At 42.2% G+C, this 26,651-nt stretch overlaps 1 protein-coding gene across 3 annotated transcripts in view; it reads left to right on the plus strand.

The window, feature by feature from the left end:
• Positions 1-26,651, plus strand: part of IGSF3 (immunoglobulin superfamily member 3) — a 116,654-nt gene that overhangs the window by 61,169 nt on the left and 28,834 nt on the right. The window contains exons 4-8 of one of the 3 annotated variants that reach the window (XM_053386431.1): positions 8,811-9,221; positions 12,524-12,544; positions 13,233-13,622; positions 15,081-15,482; positions 19,866-20,270. In XM_053386431.1, the coding sequence (XP_053242406.1) occupies positions 8,811-9,221; positions 12,524-12,544; positions 13,233-13,622; positions 15,081-15,482; positions 19,866-20,270 (1,629 nt within the window). The remainder of the gene's footprint in view (positions 1-8,810; positions 9,222-12,523; positions 12,545-13,232; positions 13,623-15,080; positions 15,483-19,865; positions 20,271-26,651) is intronic. The other 2 variants (XM_053386433.1, XM_053386432.1) reach the window with 2 other exon arrangements.

The raw sequence follows: 26,651 nt of genomic DNA on the forward strand, positions 1-26,651 counted from the left end.
AACCAAAGGCGAGCTTTTTTGTTTCAGAGTTGTTTCATATGCACATTTGAGACCATAAAGATAAGCTTTGGTGGATCAGACCAAAAGCTTATCTACTCCAGTATTCTGCTCTCTTGGTAACAAACCATAGGCATATGGGAAGCCCAAAGGCAGAAAATGAGCACAATATCACTCTCCAACTTGTCTGCCCCAGCAGCGGGATAATTAAATTAATTAGATTGATTAACCAACTAAAGTTCATACAACTAATCCACTAAGGTTTCTTTAATCGACTGACAGCCCTATTTAGGATTGAATATCGAAGGTTATATTGAGTTGGGAACAGGTAAAATTGTAAGTGTTGATACTCTGCCTCCCAATGCTTTCTGTTACCTATTTCAGAAGCTGCCTGGAAAATGGGCTGAAGCATGAAGCACAGATATTGCTCATCAGCAGGATAATAGGCAAACTTTGGCCCAAGAATGTTGGTTATGGACTTGACAGATGGCAGGAGATCTTAATGTGCCTCAGAGGTACAGACACTGATGAGGGGGAAAACAACATAATCTCCTGGGTGTGGCACATTTAACTATATGTCCAGTACATTACACAAGAAACTAGGCCATAGATCATTAGCAAGGTACTTTTATCACGTAACTGTTCATTTCAGCATTAACTAATGAACTGTGAGGATTCTCTCCCCCCCCCCTGCCGTTTCCTAGTTGAGAGACTTCTATTTGTATATCAAGGTAGGCACTGGAAAAAAGCCAGAATTCAAGCTGCATGCATTTATTTTCTCATTAAACATGCTTAGCTGGAGCCCTTGGGCTCTTGGCAAGTTGCCAGCGTGATTCGTGAGTGTCCCCATCAGAGATAATCATCTTAACTCCAGAGGAGGTGTTGCCAGTTTATGATCCAGTCCTGGCCCACGTATATCATTCGTGGCTACCACTGAGATAGCAAATGTTAGCTATAAATTTATCTTTTATCCAAGAAGGCCTGGTTGCTATCTCAAAATATGTGCTGTCCATTGTATACACACCGGTCTTTGCCATCCTGGTACATTCCAGATGTTTTGGGCTACAACTCCCATGGATTTGCTGGCTGGCACTGATGGGAGTTGTAGTCCAAAACATCTGGAAGGAGCCAGGTTGGCAAAGGCAGGCACACACACAAACAAGCCTAGCTTCAAAGATATAATGCCCATGATCTTGCTCCTCTAAGTAGGAGCATTCCAAACACATATTTGTATTCATCATAAACCGTGCCGTGAAAAAGTTCCAAATCTTGTTACAAAGATGATTACTTATTGCTGGTGGTATTGATGCCAAGCTAACTGCCCTCTTTCTTGGTGTTGCTTCCTGTTTGTTTGGAGCCTTGATTTCCCAGTGGAGCAGTTGCCTTATAGCTTCTGAGTAAGCTGTGTTTATTCATAGAAAGTGATTCCCCTGTGCCTTATACCTTATACCAGTTCGCAGAAAGCAGAGTCCAGCCAGTCTTGCAACAGATGCTGATCCATAGCCCCTTCTTATTGTGTTCATACTGTTTCCCCAAGCTTCCACCAACAAGGGTCTTATGCAGATTAGGGCCTGCTTCAAGCATCTGCTGTATTCTGGTGCCGTAATGTTTTTTAGCAGCATCAGATTATAATGCACTCTTGTAAATGCTGGATATGGTTGATTTAGTTGTGTTAAATGAGCATGTGGATCAGGTATAGTGCATGACTAACGGATTGTAACATCACAGGAGGAGTAACTCCTTCCAAGGCCTTGAGTCAGAAAGCTGACCTAATTTCCTGTCTGAAAAGAAAGGTTCAGTCAATTGCCCATCCCCCTTTTCCTCAGCCATTTGACCACATCCAGTTGCTTTGGCAGATGCATTTATTTCAATCTAATCATTTGACACAATCATTAAAGCACAAACAAGGAAGCTGTTGTGATCGAGGCTTTATCAGCAGTACTCCTGTACAGGAGCAGCCAATTAATTTTTATCCCCTTCCGGAAATCTAATAAACTACAAGTATTCTGCTGTAGCAGGACAGTAGAAATTTATAATAAACTGCAAAGTTTACTTCTGTTTGAAAAAAAGAAACTCTGTAAACTTAAAAGAGTAGTGTTCTTGGTTTTTTCTTTTTCTTTTTAAGAGCTAAAACAGTTGCTAATAAGTGAAAGATGCACTATCCTGCTCTTAAATGTGCCATTTAAATATTTGTGCTACAAAATAATCTGTGTAGTAAGTTTGGGTTCAATAATTTAAGGCAAAGATTATCATAGTGTTTGCATTAAATAGTTACAACAATAAACTGTTTTCTTAAAAACAAAAGCAAATTTGTATTAGTTTTTAAACAAATACAAATACAGTGGTACCTCCAGTTATGAACAGGATCCGTTCCGGAGGCCAGGCCACATCCCCAAAACTTTGTAGCCGGGAGCACCCTTCTGCGCACACATGTGGCGCGATTGAGGCCTTCTGTGCATGCGCGCACGGTGAAACCCGGAAGCATACACTTCCAGGGTTGCTGCGTTCGCAACCTGAGGATTGCGTTACCCGAAGGTAACGTAACCCGAGGGTCCACTGTATGATAACCATTAAAAACTTACCCAGCAGTACATCTAATTGGTGTTTGTTTTATCCATTTCCTCTAGAGATACTTACACATACAACTACTACTACTACTACTACTACTATTACTACTACTACCTATTTGTACCCTGCCCATCTGACTAACCTGAGAGCTTCTTCTGCCAGTCAGGCTCCACCCCCTCAGACCATTTTTCAGGGATCATTTCTTTATTTTATTTAAAAAAAAACCTCCCAGTGTTTCTTGTTAAGAAATGTCTCTAAACTACTCTCATTTCATCTTTTATTCTCAGAAAAACTTAGCAGACACCAACAGCCAACTATAAACTAAATTCTGTAGAGGAGAGGTTACTAGGAATATTCCAGTTGATCTGTGGCCAGTACATGACCTACTGTGCTTTCCTCTATTCCTAGACGATATTCAGGAACTTTTCTGAGCATTTCATGCCAGAGGGTCCTTGGAATAATCACCTTGCTGCCTTTGAAAAGCTACCCTTCTTTCACCAACAGGTCATGCCTGCAGTTCCAAAAGTCCTATAGGCTTGTATCACAGCTGCTGCTGTCCTCTGGGCAACCATCAAACTATACGTTCTTTCAGGAGCCTATCATAATTCTCTGTCTCTGATTTAATAGTGTAATTTATAGTTTTACGTGTGTGTTTATACGTAAATATATATACATATCCAGTCAGCCCCCCAGAATCTGGTGCCCTCCCGGTGTTTTGGATTTCAAACCCCATGGGCTCCTGCCAGCATGGCTGTGGAGTTAGCAGTGCAAAACATCTGGAAGCCAGCAGGGTAGGGAAGGTTTGTATAGATGCTTTCTCAGAGAGCACTGGAAAATGTGGCTTTATTGATGGCCCAAAAGAACGTATGTTAGGGATTTAAGGCTGCAATACTATACACACTTTGCTAGAGCAAATCCCATTGAATTCAGTGAGGCTTACTTCTGAGTAGCCAAGTAGAGGATTGTACTTCATTTCTCCTGTATAGAACTATAGTTTTTTCATGGTTCCTGAAGAGAAGCCCCAACAGTAAACATTCCCGTAGAAAAGGTTAATCTCCAATTGGAAAACTTGTCAGCAAATGATATACAGCAAAATTACTGGATTACCGATGTTTAAAAAAATTAATCACTGGGGGGATTAAAAACAAGTTAAAGCAACTTATACTAATTATTTCTCCCCCTCCCTCAGCCCCCACACGCTCACGTCTCTTTGACTCTCTTTAGACATTTAAAGGATGCTTTAATCTCTGGTATAAAAAGTGCATTAGTCATCTGTATGTTGAAAGAATTCATAGGTGTATTTTATTGCAACTAAAAGCAGAATGAACTTCCATATCATTTATAATTCACCAGAGCACAAAGAAATGTAAGGTTAATGAGAATATGTGTTAATTACCTTTAACAAGCTGCACTTTCCTAATGTGTAGTGAGTGACTCTAGGAAATTCCTTTAATCGTTTTTAAGGTGGAAACATCTTTACTTCTTTAGCTCTTGCTTCCCCTATGTATGAATATGCATGCAAGGTATCCTTTCTTAACCCCCTCTTCCTGCACCATGAGTACCAATATGATTTTCATGTGACCTGTCTGGGATGATATTCCACTAGGCTCTTATTTGGTGTTTCTCTTGTTTTGTTTGCATGAATGTGTGCTTCTCACTAATCTATCTCATTCCTCCCCCCTCCCACTGCTCTTCTGCTACTCAGCCATGATTGGCAGAGAGGTGGCAATGCAGAAGGGCAAGGTAACCATCACCTCCCCCCCCCTTATGGTTTGATTTCTCATCAGCCAAATTCTGATGCAACAGTAAGCCATGAACCAGGGGGTTCTCAAAACCTATCCAAGGGCCCACATGAGATGGCTAAAATTTCCAACTACAAAATGTTTGTGAAGGGGAGCAGAGGTTGAAGTTAGCATACTCAGCTGGCAATTATTGACATTTTCTTCGATGTCTAATATTTCTTTCAAAATTGCTAGATTCTTTTGTAATTTCCTTCTGGCAGGGAGTTCAGCTTTCTTAATGCTAAGTATAAACATTGGCTCTTGGAGCTATTGTGACTTAAGCCTCATTTTGGGCAGAATTTGCTGCTCTGTTGGGGGGATGCCTTTTTATTTTAAGTTTTCTCCCCACACACATGCCTCTCAAAGTATTTTTGTTCCTCCTGTTCTTTCGTCTCCTTTCACACTTAACTTGCATGCTATTCCTGTCTTTTAGCCCTTCTCTGTGCTCCTTTCAGATTCACTTCACTTCTTCCTTGTGTAATAGCTTCCCCTTTTATCCTCTTCCTCTGTATTCCCAATTCTTTTTAATGATTCTCAATATTCGGGCTGCATTTTCTCCATGCAAATGTGGAAATATATATAAAGGTAAAGGTACCCCTGCCCGTACGGGCCAGTCTTGCCAGACTCTAGGGTTGTGCGCTCATCTCACTCTATAGGCCGGGAGCCAGCGCGGTCCGAAGACACTTCCGGGTCACGTGGCCAGCGTGACAAGCTGCATCTGGCGAGCCAGCGCAGCACACGGAACGCCATTTACCTTCCCACTAGTAAGCGGTCCCTATTTATCTACTTGCACCCGGAGGTGCTTTCGAACTGCTAGGTTGGCAGGCGCTGGGACCGAACGACGGGAGCGCACCCCGCCGCAGGGATTCGAACCGCCGACCATGCGATCGGCAAGTCCTAGGCGCTGAGGTTTTACCCACCATGACATAATTTTATTTATCTGGCTCTAAAATGAGGCTAATAATTCATATAGTGTATTTTCAGAGTGCACACAGGTTTTCTTTCTTGGGTGCTACTTTTAAAAGAGATTTTTCTAAGGAAAATAAAAGTGGTTAGCTGTATTCAAAAAAGGCCATTTCTCTCATTTGTGTTAATTCCTTCTTGCGGTTTTACTTGAACCTCTTTGCTTAATTACAATCTTTTCTACCTTGACTCCACCTAGTGGTAACCTCAAACGTTACAAAAGCTGTCAAACATTCTTAATGTGGACTCAGGTCTTTAATAGAACAGCATGGCCCGTCTCCCTCCCCTTGTCTTGTCTCCACAAAAGTACTAATCCTCCTTTCGCCTAATCAGACTGAAAATAGCAGCAGCATCTGTATTTTCAGCTTTCCTTAATATCTCAAGTGTTAAAGTGCTGTCTGGTTTAGCTCTTTTGAAGCTTGTGGTTAAAGGGGGCTTCCAATCTGCTCTGCTCTCCCTTTCCTGCCTCTTTCCCAACAAAAGCTTGCTTGCGGCCCATGTTCCACCTTCTCTGGTGGCTCACAAGCTTAATAAAGTGGGGACATCTTCCACTGAAAACCCATTCATTCAAATGAATGAGAGCTGTCCAGAAATATTCCTCAGCTCTGCCAGTCTCATTCACTTCAGAGGGGCTTGTGTCATGTTTATTAATTTATTTCAGCGTTTTACATATCACTTAACACTGTAGCTTCTGAGGCTATGAAATAAATACATAAGGAAAAAATCAGTTAAGAATAACCACAGAATCAGAAAAGCCTACTTTAAAAGTTCAACAAGGCTGTCTGATCTCAGCCTTGAGAGTGTTCTACAGAATTGGGCCACACAATACTGTGTTCTGGATGGGAAAGGTCCTTTGTTAGTCATATGATTTATCAGCTGGTTAATGGTTTTTCAGTTTATTTCATTGAAAGCAGATGACCTCCTTTTTCCCTCTCCCGCTATCCCTAATGTACCTCCTGTTTGTAGCTTTTGACCCATTTAAACACTAATCAGGTGATCACTATTCAGTAGACAACTTGTTGGACTGGATCTGAGCCTTCCTTAAATGCCATCAAATATAAATATGTATGAGTGAGACCTGAAAACAAAATTTTGCAGTATCTTCAATCCTAATGGGAATGTTCCTGTTCAGGCTTCTGACCTGCCATTCTTTTTAAGCTGGTCATCCCACTCTCACTGGTTTTCCATTTATCTTTGATCTACAACCATTCTCGCTGGGCTGGCGTTTTTTGCCTGGGGAGGGGTTCCCCTTAAGTTCATTCTTATTTTTTTAATGTCTTTCTGTAAATGCCGTGGTTCCCCAGGGCATTCCAATACCTCTGTCTTGGTAGCTCCATTTTTAGTGGAATCCTGTTTGTTTACTTATTTTATCCAAACTTCTTGGTACTTAGAATCAGAGTTTGTTGTTAGACGTAACAATACAGTCATACCTCGGGTTACGAACGCTGTGGGTTGCGCGTTTTCAGGTTGCGGACTGTGCCGAACCCGGAAGTACTGGAATAGGTTACTTCTGGGTTTCGGTGCATGCACATGCGCATAACATGACGTCATGCGCAGAAGCACGAAATCGCGTCATGCACGTGTGCAGACGCAGCGTTGTGGGTTGCGAACGTGCCTCTCGCACAAATCACCTTCGCAACCCGAGGTATGACTGTACTTGGATTCTGTGCAGTTTACGACTCACCAGGAATCTAGGAACCCATTCACAAGTTCCAGTAGAAAGTTTCTGCATATAGCTTATCTTCACAAAGGCAAAGCAAAGGGTTGTGTCCAAAGCAGTTCTGTATTCCAGGATGGAAATGTCTCTTGAGTTGTGGAAAGCCACATATTGTTCAGTTTTACTGTCCGTTTAATGTATCAGTCGAGAGATCAGTGAAGTAATGCCATATGCTGCTGTACAGATTTTGCATCTGACTTAATTGATTTATTTATTTTCTTTAAGTTCGAAGCGAGTGTCATGGCTGCAGGGCAGAAGAGATCTAATCTGCTTTTGAAATTATTCATAGTTGGCTTTAAATATTATGTGAGAATCATGGGTAAAATATTGAGTTGCAGCCTGATGAATTTATTAATAATCCGGATAGGGGAAATGGGTGCACATGACACATCCTGCGAAGTGTAGGGAGAAAAGAAAACCAAATGCATTATATTCTGTTTTAAAATATGAATATATTTTTGCACACCAGAATTAGTCCCAAGACAGCATATTGCTAGTGTTTGCTGTTCAATTGCAAAATTAAAAAATTCTCTATAATGTTCCACTGACTCAAGGTGGATTTTGAATGTGTAAAAGTATCCCCATGGCCTAAGCTTTCTGTGACCACAGTTTACTTCATCAGATGCATGAAGTGTAATCCTCAGTTGCCACTCAGGTCTTCCAACAAGAGGAATGTTTGCTGATGTCATATCAACAAGAAAATAGTGATGGCCTCAAAATCCCTGCATGCAAGACAGCACATCTGGAGGGTGCTTGCATATCTTCTACAGCCAATCCCATAAATTGCAGGAATATATACTTGATTTTGTAATTTTCTCTCTTTGCAGTAGATAGGTCTTCTATGAGCGCAGCATCTTAATTCTGCTCAAGGCATTGTTAAATAATGAAAGGACATAAGCAAAAAGGAGAGAGATTTGATCTCATGGCTTTATTGGAGAAAGATGAAAGAAAGAAAACCTAGCTAAGGTAGTATAAATGTTAAAAAGAAAATTCTGGAAAGAGTTCCATTTGAAGGTTTGAGAACATAATTGGAATTTTAAAGATTACAGTTAAGTTTCATAAAATCATAAAATAAATCTCTAAGAGTAAGTGGGCTCTCTTAAGTTCTGCAGTAGCAATGAGGTGCTGTGCGCACACACTGGTTTAGTATATTCAATCATTTGCCAGTGGAGATATGCAGCCAGTGCTCTGTATTTGCTAACAGCTTTGGAGTAGCAGACTTGAGGATTAAATGTGGCTTGATATAAGATTGTCTCAGACAAGCTGTCCATCATATCCAATAATGCCAACGCCTGAGGAAGAGAATATAAGAGCCTCCTGGATCAAGTCAAAGACCCATCTAGGCCTGTATTCTGTTCTCACAGTAGCCAACAAGATGTCCATGGAAAACCTACAAGGAGACCCTTTCCTGTCCCTGCCACAGATGCCTGTAATTGGAGTTGTTGGCTATCGATCCCAGGACTTCCCCAGGGATGGGGAGCCTATCACTGTTCAGTTGTTGTTTGGCTGCAGTTACCATCGTCCGTGGCTGGAAGTGATGGGAGTTGGAATCCCACAACATCTGAATGATCATGGATTCCACCTCCCCGATCTGAGGTGATAACAGACTCTCCTATTTGAGCTACAGTCCCACTGAGGGCTTTCCCTTTAGAGATCTAAATGTGAAAATATCTTCATATTGCTTTGTAAAGTCTTAACTTTTATTTGCTGCGCATAATCCTCTATATAAGACCCATTAAGCACCAGATGTTAACTTTTGTCCTTTCTCTGTCTCTCTACTGCAGTTATTCCTGACTCCCTGAGAGTGACCTCAGAAGCCCAGACCCTAAACAAAGTGCAACATGATTCTCTGGAGCTAAAGTGTGAGGTATCCAAGAGTACCGTGCAGCACAGCCATATTTCTATCGCCTGGTATCGACGGAAAGCAGATGAGCCTGCCGTGGAGGTGATCTCCCTCAGCCGGGATTTCGTATTGCGTGCGGGAAGTGATTACACCCAGCGGCACGCCAGTGGAGATATCCGCCTGGATAAAGTAGGCGAGACTCAGTCCAAGCTTACAATCTACAACCTGCAGTCTTCTGATGAAGGCGAGTTTTACTGCGAGGCAGCAGAGTGGATTCAGGACCCTGATGGCACTTGGTACACAATGACCCGCAAGCGCTCGGAAGGCACCATGGTCTATGTGGAAGGAACTGGTTAGTGTGTCAAGCTTCTTTTTTGTTACCTCTCTCATAGACTGTAATATTCTTTGTGTTTTTGCGGCAGTGTTGGGAAGGAGGGAAGTGGAAGGAGAGGAGAAGGTGCTCTAATCATTATGTCTTAGAGTAGTCCAGTTCACATGCAATATTGAGTTCTGGTCCAGTACTATGTGGATGAGTGAGGCATCCGGCTCCTACACCATCACCTTCTTTGCAATTGGAAGAGGGATTTCTGCTGAGAATTTAAATTTCAAAAAGTTTTGGTTTAGCATTACCTATGTGCTAGGTTTTGTGGTTTATAAGAAAACAATTTACTGCTAAACTACACAGTTTCATAACTCAGTGGTTTGAAGTTGGCTTATTGTGAAATGGATCTGTTGGTTTTAAACCAAGATCCTTGGTTTTTTGAAATTGAAATTTAACTCTACAGTTGTCTTCCTGGCTGTGCTGGAGGAGGAAAATCGAGGTGGGGATGCAGCAGCCTAGTCCTTCACTCTACCTTGGAGGGAGGCCCATCCATGTATCACTAAACCTGCCTCTCCTGGTCTTGGCTTCAGAGTTATTGCAACCCCCATCATCCCCAGCAAGCATGGGCTGGTGGTCAGGGATGATGGGAGTTCTAGTCCAAAACAGCTGAGGATCCAAGTTTAGGGAAAGCTACACTAAACCATGGCTCAGCATTAATGTTTGAATGGATGTTGGGGCTGGAGTCCGGCGTAGGTCAGCAACAAAAGCAATATTCACCCAAGGCCAGTGAAGTTAATTCTTTATTCAAGGAAGCAAACCACAGTTCCAGCCTAGTGGTCTCAGCAACTCTTTCTAGGAGGTCTTGCCCCAATGAAGGAGTTGTGAGGACTGAAGGTCTCCACCTTCCCAGGAGCCCAATAGGACTTCTCTTCTCTAGGGTCTTTCCAACACAGTTTCAGGCCGTGTCTGCACACAACCACCCTCTGCTTTGCTCATTTCATATTCTAGGAGGGCAGGGGAGAGGGGAGGTGTGCGTAGTAGGAGACTCCCTGGCTTCTTCAGCATTTTGCCTCTCCTGGCTCCACTCCTCTCCAGCCCCCACTTCTGCCTCAGAGTCTAAACTATGCTCTTCCTCAGCCTCTTCCTGTTCACTAAACTTTGCCTTCTGCTTCTGACATCTCCTCCTCCCAGTTTGCTCCATCTCCCTCTGATCACCAGTCTTCTCCCTCTGACCACTCATCTTCATCCCACCACCAATCCCTTGGCTCTGAGCCTTCTTCCCCTGGGGTTTCCCTAGAGGGTTCTCCGGCTGGTGCGTCCTACCACTGCTCTGCATCCAGCCAGTCCATGACAGTGAAGCTAGTGGGTGCAATTTTCTGGGAAAGACTCATTTACAAGGAAATGTTTGATAGGATGGGACTGCCTAGCAAATAACTTAAATTCCTAGACGTCATTTTCTGCCAACAGATACTGAGAGCATTTGATTATTGGCTGAATAATTTCTCCAGGAAATGTGAGTGGAGCCCTGAAGCCATAATCATTCATTTTTATTTTTAAACTGGTGGTGCATGAGTAAGATAAAGCTTTGGCACACCAAAATCTCTCTTTCTCTCCGTTTACCATTTTCTGAGCCCTAGTTGGTTTGAGTTTGCAAAGTTAGGCCATCTGGGGTGAGTTTACACAATCACTTTTATTGGACAATACCTTCACATGACTTTTCTCTCCCTCCTTTCAAACAAAGATATTTGAGGAGCTGTATGAGGAGTCAGTCTGTTTTTATTAGTGAAAGAGAAGAGAAACAGTGGGATAAGAGCCATCTCACCTGCTGTTGGTCCTCTAATCATAATTTCTCATATACAATAGCATGACCCTAAGCATATTTTCCTTGAGTTACTAACATCCATATTTAGCCACCAGGGTTGTGGGTACATCACACTAGTTAAAAGGCACTGGAGGAGTAACTAACACACACTAAGTGATATTTCAGCATGGTGATGTTATATCTCTTATTTCTTAGATCAGAAGTACTGTTTTTGCACTCCCAGTCCCTACAGATTTGCTTTCTTCTCCCTTTCCTTGGTCTCATTTTTCTTCCTTTCTTTAATTTATCTTATTTCATTTACCTTTTCATTCTCTCTGTATCTGGCCTGTTAGTCTCTTCCCATTAACTCAGAACTCAGGCTCCTTTCTGATACTGCTTTTGAAAAGGATTTTGGAATGAGACATTCTACTTGCATGTTATTGTTGTACCTCCCTCTGGTTGGAAGGAAGGAGTGTTGCTGTCAGTATGGAAGACGTGGCGCTACATTTTCGATGTATCAAAAGGGCCTGCTCAATTAACGATACACTGGCCGGACATGACCTAGATATTTCAGATGTTAGTAACTCTGAAAATGTATTAAAGTCTGCTTTTGAAAGTGCTTTTGAAAAGATGACAAGGAAAAGGAAACTGTTGAACAGCCCACATGTATTTTAGAGCAGACATACGCTGATTGTATCATTGCAAAATAAAGGTATGTTGGCATTAAAATAATCACCTGGAGTTTTCGCAGGCAAATTCAAATCCAAAGCAAATTTGGATCTTGGGGGAAAGCATAGTGAAAATAAGTGGTTTGGCAGTGTACAACTCTGCCTTTCAGTATAGCCTTATACTTGTTCACTCAAGAGTCAGCCCCATTTGGTTTAGTGTGACTTTCTTCCAGGTAATTAAGACTTCAGCTTTCAAGTATGAATGTGTTCTTGAATGGGTGGAATAATATTTTCCTGAAAGTCAGAACCAAGATTTCCAACAATTGTAAAGTGTACCTTTTTGCTTTAACAGCCTTCACCAACCTAGTCCCCTCCAGCTGATTTGGACTACAGTTCCCATCATCCCTGTGCATTGGCCAACTTGACTGAGACTGATTGGAGTTGGAGTCTAAAACATCTGGAGGGTAGCAGGTTGAGAAATACTGCTTTAAAGTGTTTAGTACAGTCCACAGTCATTATTGTGCGATTAAAAGCAGGTAATGTTTGGAAGTGATGCATTGCATATATTGGACCACGAGCAATCCTCAGCCACTACAGCAGGTCATGGCTTTTGCGCATAGGTATTAAGAAAGGAAATTTCCAGTAAATGAAGCATTAATTAATGATCAAATAATATTTATCTATATTGAATATAGATCTATATTTATCTATATTAAATATCTATATTTAATACCCTGTTTTCCTTAATGCAAAATCTAGATGAGATAATTATTCTCAGGGTCTTACTAAGCAGTGTTTTACCTGTTGTCGTTGTCGTTGTTGTCCTTTGTTGTGCTCATGGTGGTGTTCTTTTGGCCTTTCAGTCAGTACTCGCTCTAGTTCTGGTAGGTTTTCCTGATTTATAAATAAAACTTATTTCCTGTACCTTGATACTTTCAGCGGGTGAAATCTTATTTGACATTTTACAAACCAAGACCTCTTGATAAAGTGCACAACCCGTAAAAGGTCTGTTGCTAAGTTGGTACACAGTTCAACCTTTGAATCAAAATATGTAAACTGAGGCACATCAAAACCATACATTTAAGGCATATGGTTTCCCCCAAATAATCCTAGGAACTGTAGTTTGTTAAGGGTGCTGTAAATTGTAGCCCTTTGAGAGGCTTCCAATGATTCTTTGGAGAACGCCATGTGCTTGTAACATACAGTGTACCTAGAGTTTGGAATAATCTCTCAAAACAGCAGCTAGTAAGATACTAGGAAAGAAAGATCAGATCTATTCCTGCCTTTTCTTTCTTTGCAGAAAATTGGTATATATTTAATAGGCAATCGTGCCAAATTAACTTCTACTAAGCATTGTTTTTAACCTGTGCCGCCTTGAGCATTATACAGATGACACAGTTAGAAGAATAGCATTTAAAGAGGTGGATAAAATCAGGGTGGGTAGGTGGAGTATGAACTGTCTTCGTTTCCAAGTTCTCGTTGGTTTTTTCTGTGTGTTCAGTGCTGTGACACAGTTTCATTGGGAATGTGTGTGTGTGCTTGCTTGTGTGTGTGTGTTCTATTCCTTTGTAGATATGGATATCAACGTCCGGCTAGAGACAGAGAAGAGGACTTACACCGTGGGGGAACCAGTGGAGTTCAGGTGCATTCTGGAGGTACAGAACGTTGCCAAGAGATACTTTTCCATCTCATGGGCCTTCAACAGTTCCCTGATTGCTAGTTTTGGGGCAAATGCCGTGCCGGTCCTTAACAATGAGTTTGCCCAACGAGAAGCTCTGGGACAGCTGAAAGTGGCAAAAGAAAGTGACAGCATCTACATCTTAAAAATTTACCGACTCCGCCTGGAGGACAGCGGCAAGTACAACTGTCGAGTGACGGAGCGCTTGAAGACTTCGACTGGTGAATTTATTGATGGGGAGAGCAAACGACCAAAGAACACACCCATCACCGTCCTGCCCCTCAGTAAGCAGAGCTGTTGGTTGTTTCTGTTGTGTGTGTGCATTTGTAGGAGTTACTGGGCCTCAGGCATGGTTATGAGATAAAGCAACTCATGGGGCTGACCTCCTTGGCTGTTGTTGAACATAATGAGCATAGGAAGTTCAGGCTCATTTGGCTGGTTAGTTATCCATGCCACTTTCCCCAAAAGGCTCAACACATAATAAATTCATTAACATTATGCAAATAAGCAGTGCCAGCAGAAATACAATATTTCCCTTTGATAAAGGGGGAAATCAATAATGTGTACTCCTCGTGCTGTAAATGTCGTATTACAACAAACCCCAACCTTTTCTTGGAAATTATTTTTATTGGAATATTTGCAAATGTGTAAGGCATGACCGCAATAGCTTATATTTTCCCTATGTTATGTATATTTTAACAGCACAATCCTATTTATGTTTATTCAGAATGAAGACTCATTGGGGCTTACTGTCTGCTAACTATGCTTATGTTTGCAGCCCAGGGAAACAAAAAACAAAGATGCTGAAAAGTATCTCGCATACTAAATTTAGCATCCCTAAAGAGCTGTTCATGTAAATATATGTGTTTCCAAGGATAGTTAGCTGAAGGAAGCTAATTACAAGTTTTATTTTAGGTTTGACTGGTGTTGAATCCATTCCAGTTGGCCAGTATAACTTGCATTTTGTACATTCATTACATTTCTAATTGATATTATGCAAAATTAGAAAATTATTTGCAGAAAAATATAGAAGTGGGGGAAAAAATAAAAATGTAGAAGTGGAAATGTTCTATTTCAGAAAAAATTTCCACCCCACATAAATTAAGGCTGGATCACAAACTGCATAGGGTTTTAAAGGTAAGCCATCACAACACTATGAGTTGTGAATTCAGTAGCAGATTCTGAAGTTGTTCAAGAACTGATGGTAGATGTGCTGTTCAGCCTGTTCTGGTCAACAATTCAGCCATTTTTAGCACTGGCTAACATTCATCTTGGGCTGGCAACTTAACTTGTGTTTTCAGACATATCTCTATTTAGCCATGAATGTTTATGTTTCATGGTTTGAATCTGAAATGAAAGCAGAGATTCTTTAGAATCTGCGGTAGCTATCAAAATTGGCCCCCATAGCTGCTTTTCATACATTGTTCTGTTCCAATTGCAGAACTGTAGAAGACACAAAAGTGGTTCAGATGTTTATATCACCTTCCACATTTGTCCACATGACTGCCTCTGAACATTTCCAGGTACATAATCCCAGCGTTGCCAATACCAGTAGCACTTTGTAGACCTGCCACATTCATAGAAATCAGCTACTGAGTGTATCCATTTACTGCTAGATCACATGTTGTATTTTTCCATGCAGTCCCTAGGGAGCCGTTTTGTTCAGAAAAGTGGCCAGTGAATATATGTACGGGCCCCAGGCAACCCTAACTATAATTGCATACACTCTCCTTTAACTGCAGAGACCAATATTTCTGTGGAGGTGACCAACAATGCCAGCAGTGTTTTAGAAGGAGAGAGCCTGCGATTTGGCTGCAGTATCCGCACAGGATTTAGACCTCAAAACCGGCTCTCTGTCACCTGGCAACTTGTGGACAAGCAGAACCGGCGCAGTGACATTGTGCAACTTGACCGGGATGGCACCCTACGCCCTGGCCCGTCTTACGCTGAGCGAAGCAGCTATGGTGGGATCCAGATGGAGCAGATACGTCCTGGATCCTTCACGCTCGAAATTTTTAACAGCCTCAAGGCAGACGAGGGCCACTATGAGTGTCGCATCACAGAGTGGACACGTAGGCTTGATGGGGAGTGGCAGATGATCGGGGAGCGACATAATGGCTCTGCAGTATCCATCACTGCCCTGGGTGGGTATTAAAAGTGCTATTAAATATATGCAATGCTGGTTAAGCGTTTTGTGTAACCATTTCCCCATTTTCAGTTATTCAGACACCACAAATGTCCTGGTAAGAGAAAAAAATTAAGCTCAGTGATTGATGACTGGAGATAAAGGAGCCTGTTGTCCTATTCACAGCTTGCACACTTCTTTCCTCGTGTGTTCCCCTGGAAACTCGAGGATGAAACTACCATATTTTTCGCTCTATAAGATGCACCCGACCATAAGACACACCTAGTTTTAGAGGAGGAGAACAAGAAAAAAAATATTCTCTCCCTCTCTGGAAGGGAGGGGGTTCCGTTTCTCCTCACGCTTCTCCTCACGCTTCGTTGAAGAGGCACTGCACAGCTCTCCCTTTCTGTGCACTGCCCCTTCGGAGAAGCGGAGCCCCTTCCATTTCTCCTCCCGCTTCACTGAAGGAGCGCTGAAGGGCAAGCTGCGCAGTGCCCCTCAAGCGAAGCCAGGAGAGCAAGAGGGATCAGTGCGCACCGATCCTTCTTGCTCTCCTGGCTTCAGGGATAGCCGCCCGAAGCCTCAGGAGCGCAGCGGGAGGAGTGTTCCCGCTACGCTCCAGAGGCTTCGGGCGGCTATCCCTGAAGCACCGATCCCCCTTGCTCTCCTGGCTTCAGCAATAGCTGCACAGCCTGCATTCGCTCCATAAGACGCACACACATTTCTCCTTACTTTTTAGGAGGGGAAAAGTGTGACTTATAGAGCGAAAAATACTGTAGTTGCTATTGAAACATACTCTGCCTGCCCCCTCACCTTCCTTCTTCCTGGCAATATGTAGCAGCGGGGAGCCATAGCACCATGGCATCATAGCACACATGGTTTATTTAATAAGATTTTATTAAGACTTTTCATAATACGTTGCAATAATAAACAAACTCAACAAAAACAAGGAAAAGAATACAAAGTCCTCTTTCACAGGTAAATCTTAACTTGTCCCACACAGAGATAGGTGAACCTCAACTAGGAGCTTCCCTTTTTTCTCCCATCCTCCTACCCCAGGAGATATTCCCTTCCCTGCCTCTCACACAGGGTCCCTCATCAACTATCTATAGTATCCACTAATTTGTAGTTCTCTTGAAATAACAGCACAGAAAAGAGGAGGTTGAGCAGAGAAGGAAAATCAAATTTTTTGAGATTTGCAGAACTAAGGCTCAGTGGGGCAGCTGGAGTGTAGGAAGGCTACATGATGCAGATTTAAAGAATTTCTAGTGAAGTGTTGGGGGAAGAAGTAGCTGGCAGGATTTAATGGTTTGTATGTCACTGAGCTTTTCAGAAAAGTTTATGAAAGAGTCAGGTTAAGAGGTTTGTGTTCAGTCTGCAGCGAGCTCCACTTCAAATGTCTGTGGAGCCAGGGTCCAGAAGCAATGATCTGAAGAAATGCTATGCAGTTAAAAGGTAGGTTCTAAGTAGCTCTGGTCCTATAAAACTACCTGTTTGGAAGGCTACCTGGAAACATATATAGCCTTTGCGGAGCTCTTTGCTAGAAGAGCAAGAATGTAAGTGTAATTAGGTGAAAAAGGAAGCAAGATGTTTACCAATTCTAAAAGCTTGTTTAGGTCAGCCACACGTTCCCCAGGAAAACCAGCAAGGTTAGTTCAGTTGCCTAGTGACAGAAGTCTGGAATAAGAAGTGGGGAAGTTTTAGATGCTAGTATTGTTACAGGATTGCAGGAGTAGCTTTCTCAGCGAGAGGAGCTGCCACTTGGTCCATCTTTTGTCAGGAGGCCCCCGGTGCATAAACATCAGGTGGTTCATCTGATGCACCTGCAAAACTGACTGCCACTCCTCAGCCAGAGCAGTGTGTATATGACACGCACAGAGTTCTTCAGAAGATAATTTAGGCTTGAAATCGTCAAGTATAGTGCTGCCTGAGGGGACTTGTGTCTTCTGCATTACCAATCTCTTGCAGCTGTGTCTGAAATACCTAGGCAGGTGAGACAATTGCCACAAGGTGCCTGGATTTCACTTGCAATTCAGTGTGTATGTGTGTGAGAGAGAGTGCTTAACTCTCTCCCTCCCCTAGCCTCTTCCTCTTCTCCTGGATAACCATTAAACACATTTTCAAAAGGCTTTAATCCCAAAGATTGACCTGTTTTTGCTGTAATTACATGGGCCGGAGCTGTGCCATAGTGACGTCCTTTGATGATTAGAATCCCTGAGCCCTTTGCTGAAAGTGTGCAGAGATCTCTGTAGCAGCTCTGGGGAAAGGTTGGCAGGCTAAAATTAATCTGCTTGCAGCAATTAATGTCCCAGCTGCCTGGCCATTGTTAATTAATATCTTGTAGCCTTTGGGTCAAGAGGTACAGGCTTCCTGAACACCACAGAGCCAAAGGCTACTGCCTTCCCACCGTCCTGTATGGTCAAACAAATGGAATTTGCTAGCACATAGAAAACCTTCCTGTGCTAGCCTTCTGAACAGTGCATATTCCGGCTGGAAAGTCATACTGTAATAATTATGGTTTGTGCAAGCTTATCACCTAGTTCAGAAAGCAGTGTTAAAAGTTTCGTTGAATTCACAGGCATGTGTTGCATATTGGATAGCATTGTGGATTAAAGCTAGCCGTCAGCAACATTTGGTGCTGTGAAGGTTCTAGGGGTTGCTCGTGCGTAAGCTGTCGCCACTCCTGGCTAGGTTACCTGGGTGAACCCTTTCTGTCTGGACAGCCTCTCACCCGTGGCTGTCTCAATCGCTGGCAGAATCCGTCAGTGGGCGTTTCTTGAACTTCTTCCAGCAAAGAAGTTCTTTGACGCCTAGTCTCCTCCTACTCTCCCTGCGCGGAAGTCTTCTGCGCAGGGAGGGTGTGGGCAGCGGAGGACCCGTGCTCTCCCCGCTGGTCTCCGGCGAGGAGTCCTGGAGCCCCCTCGCCGATTCCCCCATCTGCCCCCCTTCTCCACTGGTGCTACGCTGATTTCCTTCCCCAGCAGATGGGCTGCCTCTCTCCCTACTGGGACCCTCTCCGGCATCCCTCTGGAGCCTTCCCTCCACCTCTGGCTCCGATGGCAGTTCCCTGACAGGTGCATATATATCTGGTGTGAGCATTTCAAAAGCAGAGGATTTTTATTTCAGGAGGGATAGCCATATTCGCCTCTTGCAGCAAAACCATCAAAGATTTTTGCAGCACCTTAGCAATTCAACACATTTATTATGGCAAGAGGTTTCAGGGACTAAAGCCCGCTTCATCAAAAATATTGCCCTCTCAAGAGCTGCATAATAGGAATTTCCAAAAAAAAGGCGGGGGGGTTACACTGCAGTCTTTGGCAGCAACTATCCCAAGTATTTAATTTATAATGGTATCTTAAAGGTAAAGGGACCCCTGACCGTTAGGTCCAGTTGCGGACGACTCTGGGGTTGCGACGCTCACCTCGCTTTACTGGCCGAGGGAGCCGGCATTTGTCCGCAGACAGCTTCTGGGTCATGTGGCCAGCATGACTAAGCCACTTCTGGTGAACCAGAGCAGTGCATGGAAACACCATTTACCTTCCCGCCGGAGCGGTACCTATTTATCTACTTGGACTTTGATGTGCTTTCAAACTGCTAGGTTGGCAGGAGCAAGGACCGAGCAACAGGAGCTCACCCCGTCATGGGGATTCGAACCGCCGGCCTTCTGATCGGCAAGCCCTAGGCTCTGTGGTTTAGACCACAGTGCCACCCGCGTCTTAGTCTTTCCTAAACGTTTGATTCCATTCAAGTGGGGTGACTTAATAGACATTATTTATTATAATACGTTAAGGCGAATAAGATACAATTTGAAAAAATCAAACCAGGGGGATCTACAGCTGCCAACTGCAAGAAACAATCCAATTTTATGTCTGATGATTCTTTTTAATATATGCATGTTCATTTTACATGTAATCTTAAGCTGTTAACTCAAAAATAACTTTTTACACATTTTCATTGCTTTTTGGGCTTCCTGTGATTGTCATTTCTCACCTTAAGGTCACTTACAGTGTGTTCTAGGAGGCTAAAATGTCTCTTAGTATTGCCAGATTTGCAAGCATTTTTTCTATTGTGCGGAGGTTGTCCTGTTTGCCCTATATAGAACGCAAAAGGAGATTGCTGGTAACACTGAGGTTTGTCAGTAGATTTTTGTATGTTGCCTGCTGAATTTCTATCTCCAAAATTCAGGGATTGGATTGTTTTGTAGAATTCTGGGGGGCAGCTTTGCCCATCCTTGTTTTAATGTGTGTGTTTATTTACTGAGAATAAGAGTTTACCAGACCCACCTCCTGTGAGCTGCTGTTAGGAAAGCACTTCTTACTGTAGTTGCAGAAATTGACGTGCCAGTGGTATTACAGTTACTGTTGAAATATTCACTGTGTGTGTGTCTTTTGCTTTTTGGTAGATGCTGGCTTTGCAGTTACAGCCATCTCCCGCACCCCTGGAGTGACCTACAACGAGTCGTTTGATTTACAATGCATCATCAAACCACATTACCCATCCTGGGTCCCAGTGTCTGTGACGTGGCGCTTTCAGCCAGCAGGCAGCACCGAGTTTCACGATCTGGTCACCTTCACTCGGGATGGAGGTGTTCAGTGGGGAGATAGGTACATTGGGTTTCGAACCAGGACAGCCATTGAAAAATCGGAGTCCAGCAACAACGTGCGCCTGAGCATCAGCAGGGCCAGTGACACAGAGGCAGGAAAGTACCAATGTGTGGCAGAGCTCTGGCGGAAGAACTACAACAGTAGCTGGACACGACTGGCAGACAGAACCTCTAACCTGCTGGAAATCAGGGTCTTACGGCCTGGTAAGTATCCTATTGGCAATGCTGCCAAGACTCTACCTAGTGCAGAGACTTCAGTATGAAAGCTTGCCCTTCCAGCTGCATGGAATTACTCATCCTTTTTTATATTGTGTTTGGGGTTATAGGGCTTTTTGCTTTGGTACCTTTTTTGGAGATGCAGTTTTTGTTTGCTTTGTGTTGGTTTCAGAGCAGGAATTCTCAGGTTTGTTTGTTTTTTACCACAGAAACAAAAGAGAAATCTCTTTCAACCTCCCTGAAGTTTTCACTGTAGAAAAGTGTAGTACCACTGTGCTCATTCCCAACTCCATGAGGCAGGTGTAAATGTCTGTTAAAAGGCAGTTTAAGATGTGTTCTTAGCTCACAGTTGTATGAGCAACTTTGTGGTACCTATGAAATGTGTCTCCAGGACCAATTTCATTCCTCATTTCCTGACAGGGACTCAGTTTTAAGCTTAGACAAGCCATCCTCTCCCACACGTCTTATCTTCGGATCTAATGCGAATTACATAATGGTTTGAAAAGCTTGTCTGCCGATTAGTTATGTTTTGTGGGGGGGGGGGTTCTCCAGAAAACATCCAAATCACAGTTCATAGCACTTGTGAAATGTTTGCTGCCTTCCTAGTTTGTGCTGTGGCTTAACACATTAGGTTTATGAGGATTAATGACCAATCTTACACGTCCAGAAAACACGATGGTGCATCTGTTCTTGGACTACAAAATGTACATGCAGGATTGTATGTGTAAAATGAAAATCAACATGTTGGAGAAAAGACAAAGCTAGATTTCCACAGTCAGCAGGTTTGGGGCTAGCAATGAAACATGCAGCCTCGGATGTGCATTCTGAAGAAGCACTGTCACCGGAGTGCTTTCTCTCTGTGTGTAGATTAACCCATAAATGTCTTGGCTCATTTGAGTAATCATGAAACTAATCAGTTGAGAAAGGTACGTTTTAAGAGGAGCTCTGGTTTGAGATTGGTGGTCTGGTCCCATTGATGAGGGATATGTACTATCACGGTCAATAAGACAGACTTCTAATTAATGTGGTCAGTAAGGATTCAAGGAAGTGCCGTTTAAAGGAGAGATGATGTCAGGCACAATATTGTGGCTCTGATCCAACATCAATCAGTAATTCTGTTTATCCAACTCATTCAGTCTAATTTCAGCTAGATACTATTTTTGTGTATGGCATCTATTATGCAAGTCTCATTCTATGTCTCATACAAATCAGACAAGTACGTGTGTCTAGGACATGTTGTTTTTGCCCTTCAGTTGCATTCTTGCAACTGCTCCTTTATCAAATGTGTTCCTTTTGCATTTGTAAGTGTGGGGTCTCTTGATGCTTCATGTCCTCCAGACAGATGACATATTTGAGGCTTCTCAAGAGTATCAAGTTTTGCATGTTGAAATCGCTTTACAAATAATTATATAAAATAAATGGGACATTGATGCCTATTAAAATGTAGATAGCAATTCCTTCCTCACATCTAGTGGTGCAGCAATAAAACTGCTAGCTAAGTGGGGTCCTGTATGATCTCAAACTGGATGGCGGACCATGTGTTAAGATCCCTGCATTGCAGGGGATTGGACTAGATGACCCTCAGGGTCCCTTCCAATTCTGTGATCTCAGATTTCACTGGTAATAGTGAATAGTAGCTAGACAAAAGAACTCAGCACCATATCTTGTTCAGGACTGTAACCTATCCAGTGCACAACCAGAGACAGTGGTTTTTAGTCTGCAGACTTCTGAAACCTTTAAAGCCCTGTGCTGAGTGTCCACATCTATTGAACTATGCAACAAACAGTAGTGTCAGTAGCAACAGAATCCTAAAGTCAACCAACCAGAGCTAGATACAAAATAATGGGGCAGGGGGCAATCTCGAAATTAGGATTAACTAATACATTGCCTCTGAATACCACTAACTCCCCAAATTTAGTTTTCATTCTGGACATAAACTCACAGTTCTTTCACACAGTTCTTTTTTTCTTTTAGCAGCCCAATTTAGGAATGAGCAGGATAAAACATACCTGTCTGTTGTCATTGTTAAATACAGTGGTACCTCGGGTTAAGTACTTAATTCGTTCTGGAGGTCTGTACTTAACCTGAAACTGTTCTTAACTTGAAGCACCACTTTAGCTAATGGGACCTCCCGCTGCTACTGCGCCGCCGGAGCATGATTTCTGTTCTCATCCTGAAGCAAAGTTCTTAACCTGAAGCACTATTTCTGGATTAGCGGAGTCTGTAACCTGAAGCGTATGTAACCTGAGGTACCACTGTAGCTGAAAGACAGAAGCTCTTGCTGATTTTCTGCAACCACATATAGATCTATCAGTAGATTCTGGCATAACCTCTGGCATGCAGTCCTAATTAGGACCAACACACTTCCCCATTTGATCCACCAGGCCATTTCATCCAAGCCAAAACCATCTGCCTTACACCTAACATCAGGTGGGGAGCTGGTAAAGACAGGGCTTAGATGAAAGAGGCTTTGCAGTGCCTACAAAGCCCCTTCCACACTGCCTATGAATTGCTTGGGAAGCACTACACAAAGGGCTTAGCAAGCCCTATATAAGCATGCTTTAAACACCAAAAACCAGCTGACTGTTGGTGCTTGGGAAGAAAGCATCGAGGAGAAAGAAAGGGGCCAGCAGTTGAGCCCAAGGATCATTACCGTAACGTGAAACTATGGCATCCAAATAAGACCATTGCCTTCATGCAAATGCAAGCCATCCTAGATGGTGGCAAACATTTGTTGAAAACAAAGGAAATAAAACTTTTAATGTTATTCCAATTAGAACTGGCTTCTTTACAAGCTTGGCTGATTGCCCCCAAATGGTGCCCCCACTGGACATGTCAAATTAGCCATCTCATAAGTATTCTCCTTCAGATGACTGCAATGTCTAAATTTGTTTGAGGGAGCCAAAGATGGTTGCACTTAGGCTGTGTAGATCTGGGGTAGAGTTCAGGTTAAGACTTGAAGACTTTGGTTGAATCCAGTGGAATGTCCTATTCCATTTTTGCATGATGTTTATTGGTTACCTCATCCGCTTGCAAAACATTTCAAGGTGTGATCAGTGCCACAAGCTGAAGTACAGACGTCTGAGGGACTCAGACAAGGACAACAGACCCACTTTGGGAACTGAGCACATGACAGCTGGCTGTGTTGCAGACAAGAGATATATTTATATATGACCCCCAACAGGGAATTTTGTCAGATGATTTGTGCCTGTATCAAATGCTGCTGACCTCATCATCATTAGTGCACTTAAATTTTCAAACATGAGCAGCATTAAGGCTTGGAAAGGACCAAAGGTGAAAGGATGCTGCATATACATGCAAATCAGCAATGTCCCCATCCAGAGCAGGCAGTAACCTTTGTTGCTCTTCTTTTATACTTGAATAATTAAGAGAAATGATTTAAGAAGTACTGTAAGCTGCTGTTTTGCCTCATCTAAAAAGGGCACTCTGGTTCCTTTCTATAAACTGAGGAAAACCACAAGACTGCTTCATACTTATGAGTTACCTGCACAGATAATATTTGTGTAGGAGAAAATGGGAGACCCCATGTTAGAACTATTTATTACATATTTATGTAAGACAGTGGTGTCCAAACTTTTTTCAAAGAGGGCCAGATTTGGTGAATTGAAGGGAACTTGTTAACCTTTTTTTAGGATTGAAGTTGTTGAGCTTTTTTTAGGATTTTACCCCAAAGTTAAAACCTGGGTTTATCTTAAGCTTTTAGGACTCTGATGTGGTTTGAGTGGCTTAATTTGCCCTGCTTGGCTTTTCCAGGTTTGCTGTTTTTAAATATCTTGAAAGCTACTGGAGACTACTGCTGACAGGGTTCACAGGAGGCTTGTTTGCTAGTAATGTGCAACAAGATGCCCACAGGCCATTTTAGCACCATGAACAATATGGCCCATTAACTTAACCAATCGCCTAATCCCTGGTTTATCCCTACGCAGCATCATGCTGTAGCTGCTTGCTTGCTTGCTTGCTTTTTTAAATAACTTGGGCGAGGGGGTCATAAACAAGGATCATAGGAATGATAAATGATACAAATAAGTAGACCAAGTCTCCTCATTTGTATATCCAAAAAAAAAAACATAATAAATTTGCTGTAACATCTATGATATATGCCTCATTATCAGTGGTCAGTGTTCAAGTTCTTGGTTTGTGAATTGGTTTAAACAATAACAGCAACAATGAGGAAACACGATAGAAGAGAGTTAACAAATAGCATTCAACATCACATAGCCCTTGTGATTGTGCTTAGGCTAAGTATGAGTAACAGTCATTTTTCCTATTATGCTATCAGTGAAACCAGTGTGTGTATGTGTGTGGAAGTGAAGGTAATAATTTATGTTTAAAGTTAAATTTAGATCAACCAGTTTGAGCCAAATGCTGATGGGGGAGATTGTTCATTTTCTAGGATATTGGCATATGTTATGAAATTAAACCACACTGGAGTAAACCCATCTTTCTCGATCTGTCCACATCAACTGAAGTTTTTCTTTTTGTTAATTTCTCAGGGAGGGCTATTTCCCAAACTGTTTTGTACCAATTGTCTACCATTGTGCCAGAAAAATCCAGTGTCGGGTTACATTCTGTCTTGCCGCTTGTAATAAATGGCCTATTAATTATTTATTATGTAAGTCCATATATTCTTGAAATATATATAATGAAGCTAATTATGGTTTGACTTTCAACTGTTATTTCAATATTTTATTAATTTATTGGAATATGGAATTCCAGAAAGGCTGGATTTTTGTACATTCCCACCACATGTGTAGATATGTACCGGGTGTGGGGCACCCCTCTAGTAACATGGTAAGGTGCCATTACCAGGTTCCTAGGGATTAGGGATTAATTTCCTATTGCTCACCAAAATGGATTTAAAGGTTTGTTGTTGTTTTTTGTCTAAGCCATTGACCTGGGTCAAGTTCATAGTTGAAATCTCATTCCCGTTGGTCTTCAATAGGATCAAGTGAACCCACCGATGCACTGAGTAGAATTTTATATTTTGCAGATTTTATACCTGGGCCATGTCCTTCTGTGGATATTACAAGTCTTTCAGATGGGGTTAATGGTCTTGTGACTGCCTTACTGTTAAACTGGGTTAGCCAGGGAAAGTGTGGATTTGGTGGAGTAGCAGCCAAGGGGTTTTTAATTTTCCTAGTTTAGTCCGTATTTCTTGGTCTGATAGTGCTATATTTCTGTTATAAAAGTCAGATAACCAGTATAGACCTTTTGCAACATAAAATTGTCATGAAGTGTTGTGAAAACAGCACGGGTGGAAGGCAAGGGGTGTCAGTGGAGACGGTGCTGGAGTTAGGATTCCTGCCTTCTCTTTCCGTGCATTAAGTATGGTTTGTGTGAATCTGTTTAGAACGTTTAGCCCAGTTCTAATAAGTGGTTTGCAGAGGTTGGTATTCTTTTGATAAGTTCTTTTTCCAACTGGAGCCATTGTTTTGAGGTGTCATCTAAAATAAAAGGGACAGCATGTCTTACTTGGTTAGCAATAAAATATAGATCAGGGTTTGGAATACCCCAGCCTCCTTCATTTGGCATTTATTCTGGGTCTTTTGCAGGAGTAATTATTTTTCTGCCATTTTCATATCTATTTGGGGGAGAGGTCATGAAATAGGCGGACCATATATGGTAATAATATTTCTTTGAATCTTTTATAAAACTCAGAAGTGAAAGCATCAGGTCCTTGGGCTTTATGTAGTTTCGGTTAATGTCAATTTCTTCTATGGAGATGGGGCTATCTAAAAAGGTTTTTTCATCATGAGTTAATGATGGTATAGGTAAGTTTTCTAAGAAATTGTGGATATCTCTTTTTTTAATTTGGGCATCGTGAGGTATATAATTTAGAATCAAAGGCAAATTCTGAGCAGAAGTCAGGAGAAAATGTTTTAATGCCATTGCTTTTTTGCATACTGTGTACCCCTGACTTAGATTTTTTCTTTTTACATCTGCCAAAAGTCTAGAGTCATTAATTTCTAAGGAGTCTATTTCTTGTCTCTTTTGTTCAATTCCTCTAAGGAGGTATTTTGAATCTGAACTTTTATATTTAGTTAGTAGCTCAGTAATTTCCATTTCTAGTTTAGTTATTGTTGTAGAGACTTGTTTTTTAATATATGCTTTTTCTTTGATACAGATACTTCTTGTCACTGCTTTCATAGCCTCCCAAAGGTTGGTAGAATTGGTGTTGTCATTGTCGTTTTCCTTGAAATAGAATTGTAGGGTTTCTGCTATCTTTTCCTTTAGGTAGTTGGCTGGTTAAATGACCATGATGTCAAAGTTTGGATTTCATTGCTCGGTCATATGGTCACTTCTACTGGAGCATGATCGCTGATATTATCAATGTTCACTGTGTGAATG

Source organism: Podarcis raffonei, chromosome 4, assembly GCF_027172205.1.
Source record: "Podarcis raffonei isolate rPodRaf1 chromosome 4, rPodRaf1.pri, whole genome shotgun sequence".
NCBI lineage: Eukaryota > Metazoa > Chordata > Lepidosauria > Squamata > Lacertidae > Podarcis > Podarcis raffonei.